At 32.1% G+C, this 8,405-nt stretch overlaps 1 protein-coding gene across 5 annotated transcripts in view; it reads right to left on the bottom strand.

Moving 5' to 3' along the window:
• The window catches only part of Ptprc (protein tyrosine phosphatase receptor type C), a 113,404-nt gene extending 105,349 nt beyond the window's left edge, over nucleotides 1–8,055 (bottom strand). For all 5 annotated transcript variants that reach the window (XM_048809593.1, XM_048809595.1, XM_048809594.1 and 2 more), the window contains exons 1-2: nucleotides 7,906–8,055; nucleotides 7,709–7,824 (exon numbers count right to left, since the gene is read on the bottom strand). In XM_048809593.1, coding sequence (XP_048665550.1) covers nucleotides 7,709–7,781 — 73 coding nt within the window. In that variant the 5' untranslated portion in view covers nucleotides 7,782–7,824; nucleotides 7,906–8,055. The remainder of the gene's footprint in view (nucleotides 1–7,708; nucleotides 7,825–7,905) is intronic.
• Between the last annotated feature and the right edge of the window lie 350 nt (nucleotides 8,056–8,405).

Here is an 8,405-nt window from a genome sequence, read left to right as displayed (position 1 = left end):
TATATATAATATATAATATATGTATATATAGATATAAATATATATATTATATATATATAAAACACTCCAAGAGGAGTGTTATTCACAGACCATCACAGCAGCAGGACATCTACCCAGGGTAAGGGATGTAGTGTGACTGTTGATAGTGTGGCTGCCCCAGAAGGCAGGCATGATTTTCTAGCTAAATTTTGAAGTGGAATTATAATTTACTCAATTGGAGGGAAAAAAAAAGATATCCAAGGAATTAAAAGTAGCATGGCCAATGGTTTGAAGACAGGAAACTATTGTATTTTGGGGAAAATGAAAGTTACAACAATAGTATATAGCATATGCCACAAAGCAGCTACAGAAAAAGCTAGAGAAATCTAGAGGGATTCAAATATCAAATAGAACTGCAAGTACAATGCTAATTGTTTTTGTCTTTACTAGTACATGAAGATAGGATGATGTGATACTTTCCTACCCACCGTTTTACACTGAGGACACTTAAACTTACCATGTTAATATTTTTTAACTTTTTGCTCCATGAATAAGAAGTTAGTACCAAGTTAGTAAACTAATCAGAATATACTACAAATGAGTGAGAATTAAACATAATTCTATAGTGCAGTTCCAGAGATGTTTCTAAACTTTCCAATGGCTACCTATGGAATAATCAAAACTATTAAAATCTCAACATCAATCCAACTGAAAGTGTTCTCAATCTCAATATAAATGCTACTGATGGAAATATCAACATAACCTAAATTGGAGAATGGTTAATGCTTCCCAATGTAAGTTTGAGAAAAATGAAAAATTAGTTTTTGTTTTAGGTAAAAATGAATTGCAAAAATAAAACAAAATAAATATCGGTTGCTAAAACAGCACACAGGAAATCTTTCTATCTAAATAAAGGAACTAAACCATTTTTAAAAATTTCAGAGATTTATTATTTGACAAGTAAAAGTATAATTAGTAAACTAATGACAATAAGGTAAAATACTATAAGTATAATTTGATGTGGATAAAACTGATTCATGAATTTAATAGTACATGTAATTGAAAAAAAAACTTAAATGAAAGTGATACTATTGAATTCAGTAAAGCAAACATGAAAATTTAAAAATTGGAAATAATTTACTTAAGCTACATAGAAATAATTAATTTGGTTTAATGGAGGTCTCTTTTTCTGAAACTCAAGAAAAATTCCTATTGGTATATTCTAATGAAGTGTTTATTTTCATTTAAAAGTTGGGGAGCATGGGAGTAATAGATGAATTCTAGGTCAGGGGAAGGGAGGGGGTAGGGGGTTAGCAAGGATGGTGGAAATTGATGGACATCATTATCCAAAGTACATGTATGAAGACACGAATTGGTGTTGACATACTTTATATATAACCAGAGATTTGAAAAATTGTGCTGTATATGTGTAATAAAAATTTTAATGCATTCCACTGTCATTTATTTTTTTTAAAAAAATCAATAAAAAATAAATAAATAAAAGTTGAGTCAAACATCCCTGGTGTCAAAATCATGGGGTCATAACATTCTCTACCCAATTAGGGAGTAACTAAAGAAAGGATGCACAAATATGACATTTTTATCCTTTTACAGGATTATTCTGTACTTGCAAGGATGGGCCCAGTAAGAACTGAAGGAAAAAATATTTTCAGGCTATTGTTATAATAGGAAATGGTAACGAATTCCTAGTGAAGAATGTAGAAGGCATGGAGTTTATAGAATCTTTAGAATATAGAATCTAGAGTAGCCTGAAAAATCTCTGAAAAGGGGGATGCAAAGGTAAAAGAAATCAAAGTCTATGAAGATTTATTCCTCTATCCCTCAACTTTAAACTGACCCTTTATGTCCTCTTAGTGCTTCAAATTAAATGATAATTGTAATCACACTTCAGTGTTCAATAGCTATGTGCCTTGATTTCATGGGATTACATGAATGAATGTATCACCTTACAGGGAGTAGCTCATAGTTTTCAAAGTGTCTTCACAAATATTATTACTGTGAATGCTTACAACAACTTAAGGATAAGGAAACTATTTCAAAGAGGGAAAATGATTTGGATCAAAATTATATAATTCTTAGAGTTAAATTTCTAAAATATTTCTTACTTCAAAGCCATGGTATTGCCCAACATGAAATGATTCCTGCCTTGTTTCCTATTATGCTGAATATTTTTCCTTTCTTTGTAAACAAATTACTAGTTTTTATTTAAGTGGGGATTTATAAAATAGAGTGACCACCCTTTACTGTCATATCATTTTGATATCATCTCTTAACATCATTGTTATTTATATAGGTTTCTCTAAACTATTTTCTGGAATATTGGGACAAACATTTCCAAGTTAAAATGTAGAGAATTTCTTTTTGTCTATCAGTGGTTTTTATTAAAGTTTCACTTTGCCACTGTCCATGGGTGTGATGCTAGGGTGACCCTCAGCTCTTGACTCCAGCCAATGATAACAGATCACTATTTCGAGGGCTGATCTTTTCCTTCATGTTGCTAAAATTTTAATGAAAAGTAATTTTTTAAAATATATTAGTGGTGATCATTTTCCCTTGAATATCATTGCATTGTAATTATAATATAATCATAAATCAATATAAATAAGTTATATTGCATTTTCAGTAAAGCAGTTTTTTCACTTCAAATACTTGTCTCATTTTTAGCAGGAAATGAATGTCTTAAACGTGTGTAGATAAGCACCATAGAAATATGTTAACTTTTGTTTGAACTTGGGTCTGTAGTAAGGACTCCAAAAACACTTTAAAAACTTCGTTGATTATCTTTGTAGAAGTGAATCCATTGAAAGTACTGTGAATGGACACAGTAGATGCCTATTTATTTTGCTAACCTTGACTTTGTGTATTTTTGCTTGTCCTATAAGAAAGAGTAGAAAAGTTTTGATATCTTCCTTTATTCTATCTTGATTGTTTTGTGATTCCCAAACATATAATTTTCTGCATACAACTGTCATTCCTAGGCTTTTTGACAGACAGAATTTGAAATAATACATTGACATATGTAAACTGGAATGTAGATTAAAGTTTTAGATAATTATTAGATATTTTCTAATCTAAATGTTGGTTAGGGCTGTGTATGCAAAATCCAGTGATTACTATAATTGCTTCTTTATCTTTCATATATGTGTGTTATATATGTAGAAGTAGACATCATATATGACTATATCATATATTACTAAATAAATAACCTTCTGTATTTCATTTTTTCCCTTTCTCACTGTCCAGACTGCTCTCTTTCCATATGTAAAAGTCATATATATCACTAATCCTCTGGTAATAGCAACTGGTGTGAAACAAGGCATCTAGTACTGACAAAGATGTTTACTCTAAACTGAGTTTAAACAGAAGTTAAATTTTGATTCCATTTTTTCCTGCATAAATAATCTCATAATGTTATGAAGACTGTCTAGGGTAATGAAAAATTTCTCTGTACCCCATTGAGTTAATACATTTTGTTCTGAACATGCGCCTTTGTCTTCATTAACACTGTGTGCTCACCAACAAAATGCAGCATCCTCACTATAAATCTCAGGATTTTACCACAGACTGAAGTTCACTATCTCACTGTCTAGTCCTCAAACTCTCCATGTTCACACATCTTTATCTGCCCTTGAAAACAGTCCCAGTGAACTAGTATCAGTGTCCCACCAACATGTGCAAGGACTGGCCTTGACTGTACTGTCCTGTCACATGAGCTCACGTGAGTGCTTCTGTCTCCACTCCCTCCTTTTCTTCTTATGGGAACCTACATTTGAATAATGATGCTGACCTACCCTATGACATTTGCAAAAATGTCCAAAGAGCAGTGGAATAAAATTTAGGAACATTCCAAACTATGGATTTTAAAGAAGCCAGGGAGACCTCTCCAGACAAGAAGTGAGACAAGTAGATGAAACAAGGAAATATCAAAAAAAAAAAAAAAAAAAGGCAAAAGCCACCCTTCTACTTGATTCTTCAATTTTTTTTTTCTGCTCACATTCTCTTTCGACCACCCTCTCTAAGATTTGTCTTCCTCTTCTTCTTGACTATAATCTATAAATTTATTAAGAAAATTCACTACTTACTCAGTATCTGGTGAGAAATCAGGTATAGAATATATGAAGAAGCTTAAGATATCGTTTCTGCATTTACATAGGTTATAATGGCAATGAATCCACAGAGGGACATATCAACACCATCATCACAACCGTTAAAACAGTACTTGAAAAATGGCAAGGAAAGGTAGTAAAAGGACCCACTTTTGGTGGAGATATTTCGTGGCAAAAGTGACAAAAGAGAATGTCAGAGAGGAGATGGGACTTGCACAGGGCGAAAGAGGCCTTGAGTGTGGAAGAACTGCTTATTCTCTTTCAATCCTTAGAAAGGGAAGGAAAGATCACCACCAGCTCCATGCCCCACTCTCAGCTTAATGGCACACCCAGTTGCTCTGCCTACAAGATTAGAAACTACACCATGAGAAAATATCTGAATTCCCCCCTTCTATTGTATTTTTAAGCTAAACAATGTACAGAAAAAGGATGAGACTGATTAAGGAACTATTATTTAAAAAAACAGAGGGATTAGGAAATTTTTACAGTATTACAGGTGAAAACTAATATAGCCATGGATTATGGTGATGGCAATGGAGAATTGGAATGAAGAAAAGATTTTAGAGATTACTCAAAAGCAAAATTTCAGGAGCGGAGAAGCATGTTAAATATTTGTATTTAGGAAAGGAGGTAGGTTTCATATTTCTACAGGAGTAATCCAGACATGGAGAAATAGGAGCACAATACATAGTAGATAACAGTAAACAACCCAGACTGTAGAAAGTGAGAATAATAACTGGCCAAGTTTATAGCACCCCAAAATTTAAAAGGCAGGTAAATATGGAGAAACAGTAGTTAGACTGAAGCCAGATACCAAATAGCACATATAACTCACATATATGAATATAGAACATAATTCACATAGGATATATTTGTATCTTTATGTAGGTATATATATGAATAATGTAGCAATATTTGTGTTTTTACACTACTTATTTGTCACTGATGAAAAGATATAAGAAGAACAGGGAAATAACCTTGCTTAAGCTAACTACTCTGTTTCTGTGTTTAGTTATGTAGAGAAACTGAGTGAAAGGAGATACAGACCTCCAATCCCACTTTATCTTCCCTTAACAAATATCTAGCAATGATAAGAAAAGTTTTTAGTAGGGAAATATTTTTAAAAGATCACCTAAGCAATCTTATACACACCCCAGATTCTCTTAAGCTGCATTTAACACTTAATAGGATTGCTTATCAAATTCAATTAATAATTTGCATTGAATGTCTGTGATGTGCAAGATACAGGATGTGTTTGTGACATGAGATTTTTTTTTAACGTAGATGGAAAATGAAGAAATGAGACAATTGTTATGACTCATAACAAAACCTATAGCACATTTCACAAGGCATAATTCAAAGTACTCTTAACTGTTCTGTTCTGCCATGGAGAGGTAGAATTGCCTGGCATTATGACTTCATTATGGCCAGAGAACAGTCACCTCTACCTGTGCTGTCAAAATCATCATTCTTCCCTAGAATTATTTAGAAATTTTAAACAAGGATTTATTTTTCAATTGTCATGGCCTAGAGGTACAATGCAAGGAGAGTCAAAACTTTTGTGTAAAACTGATTCCAGCATTGTTCTTGCCTTGGCGAATCTTAACTTTGACCTTGTCCACATGTACATTTTAGATATTAAATAAAGCATCTGAATTGTGTGCATATTTATTCATTGATGTCTCATCTACATTTGACTATTTCTTTATACCTTTAGAACAAAAAGTGTAAATTTTGCTGTCCAATGTTTATTATTTCCTGTACACACTAAACCAATTATAACACATTTAAATAAAACAGAATTGTAGCTAATAAATAAAAATACAAAATTTAAACAATAACCTGCCAAATTATACATTGAGTCACAAAATATCTCTTGGAACTTAAAAGTATGCTAAACAAATTTGTAGACACAGGATTATATTAATACATGTTTTCCCCAAGTATTTATATACTCAATAAGACTCCCAATACTTTTTAGAAAAATGGTTGTTTTTAATATTAATGTGACAATTAAAGGTTAACTTGAATTTTTAAAATAGAACAACGTATATCTATCCATTTATAGTATAAATTATTTAGAAAATTTACTTTAAAGGTTTCCAGATTCTATTATACTTTTATTTTGATCATGAATTCAAAGATTTTCCTTATGATGAAAAACATTTTTAACAAACTGATTTGAATTCTTATGGTGAATTGATCTATGACCTACAAAATATTTCCATATTCCCTTATATTCATTTATAAATGCTTTATAACATTTTATGAGAGGGAATTTTTAGTGAAAATGTCCTCTGATTTATGAAAATACACATATATCATCTTATGAAATTACTGCTTTTTATAATTTGCTTTTGATTATAATAAAGAGACTTCACGGGGGTGGCAGTTTGGCAAGCATGTTTCATACTCCAAGAAATGCTGTACCTACAAAGATTTTTTTTAAATCCAGCTTTACAATGAAAAAAAAACTTAAAGTACAGTGTTTTTCTTTCCACTGTCATTAGTTACTTAAAATATGAACTGATAATGTAACCCGATCAGGCTGCCCTGACTTTCAGGGGGAAGGAGAAAGGGGAAAAGCTCATAAAACAAGATTTTTTGAACATTTTTTTCATTTAAAAAAATGGTTGGAATTTCTACAAAGATGCCATTTTCAATGATGTTTTAATAATAACTTCCTACATCATAAGGAGAAATATTAAATATCTATTAGTCACATTTAATAATGAACCAAAATATATTCATGACCCAACTAAAAATCTTCCAGAAACACCCACTGGGTAGATCATAACTGTACAAAGATCTCAAGCTTAAATAGGGACCAAACGCCCAATCCATTGAATTTTTCTGTAAGACATAGCATTTGCATGATTCTTAAAAATTTAAATACCTCTACCTCCTCAAGGCTAGGATGCCCAGGAAGGGCGGTGGCCCTATAAGAATGTCCAAAGCAAAAAATCATTAAAATTATTAGCAAGGAACTAAACTTTGACTTAAAATGCATCCTGTGGTAAGAAGAAGCTGAAAGTCAATGTTTCATTAAATACCTAAGAGTATTTTTTGAACAATCATGTACCTATGTATTCAATAAAATATTTCAGACGTTTCAATAGTAATAAAATTTGAGAAAGCAAACTCCTGATCCGAAAATAGGGAGTGGCTTTCATGCAACCAAAGCCATTTTAGGATTTTTTAAAACAGTTCAATTTTTGCTAAAAAGAAAACCCATTTATTTTGTCATTAAACAATTCCTCAGACTTTCACCAACACGTGTTCACATCTCCGTGTGAGGGGTAAGTAGCAGGGTTGCTTTCACAATACCTCAATAGTTTGTAACTAAACAGATGCTATTTTTTTTTTTGTTTAAGTTGTGATTCCCCCACACCAAATACATATACATTTTTAAACAGAAACAATATATTCTGTCACAAAACAAGCCGGATCTCCTGGAGCCACAACAATCTTGACCATTTTACAGCAGACTTATCACGTCCAGTCCCCAAAACACAATTTATTTTTAATATCTATTTCAAATAAATGTTTCTCCAAAAGAAAAGAAAAAACAATTAAGGAAATATGAATATTCTTGTACCTACCTGTAACAAACACTTGTGTGTCCAGAAAGGCAAAGCCAAATGCCAAAAGTTTAAGCCACATATACATGGTCATATCTGCAAATCAGCCGTGTCCCTAAGAAACAGCATGCGTCCCCCTGAAAGGCAAAGTAATGGTTATCTCTCTAAAAGATTTTCTCTGTAAACCTGAATCAAAAATAAAAGAAATGGATGCATACGCTTCACTGCTGTTTTATCAGACGGGGAGCAATTTCCTCCTCTGCTACCCTAAGAGCAAACCACTTGCCAGCTACATGGAGCTAGCAACTAGAGGGTGGTGATGTCAGATTCGGTTTTACTTACTTCTCCAAAAATACTGTAAAGGGACCTCTTTGCAGGAAGTTAAAAAAAAAAAAATCTTTCAAAGTAAATGCAATGGCATTTTACTTCCTTTAAGTAGTTATACTAAGCTAGTAGGCCTTTTAAAAGATTATTCCCCTGCAAGAAAAATCTTCAACTATTCATACAGCAATTCTTTAGAATATACATTATAGTTTTCAACAATAGAAATCCTGTCAAAACAATAAATAATTTTTCTAACTAGGAGATGATAAAATTAAACTCAGTCTGGGTCTAACAGAGTGGGAGGTGGTAAAATGATACAGTATCTGAAGTGAAGAAAAAGCATTGATTTATTTAGATGACCAAGTGAACGAATGAACTACCTATCTGGTTATTT

Source organism: Marmota marmota, unplaced genomic scaffold, assembly GCF_001458135.2.
Source record: "Marmota marmota marmota unplaced genomic scaffold, marMar, whole genome shotgun sequence".
NCBI classification, from domain to species: Eukaryota; Metazoa; Chordata; class Mammalia; order Rodentia; family Sciuridae; genus Marmota; species Marmota marmota.
This window is presented reverse-complemented; position numbering and strand designations above follow the sequence as displayed.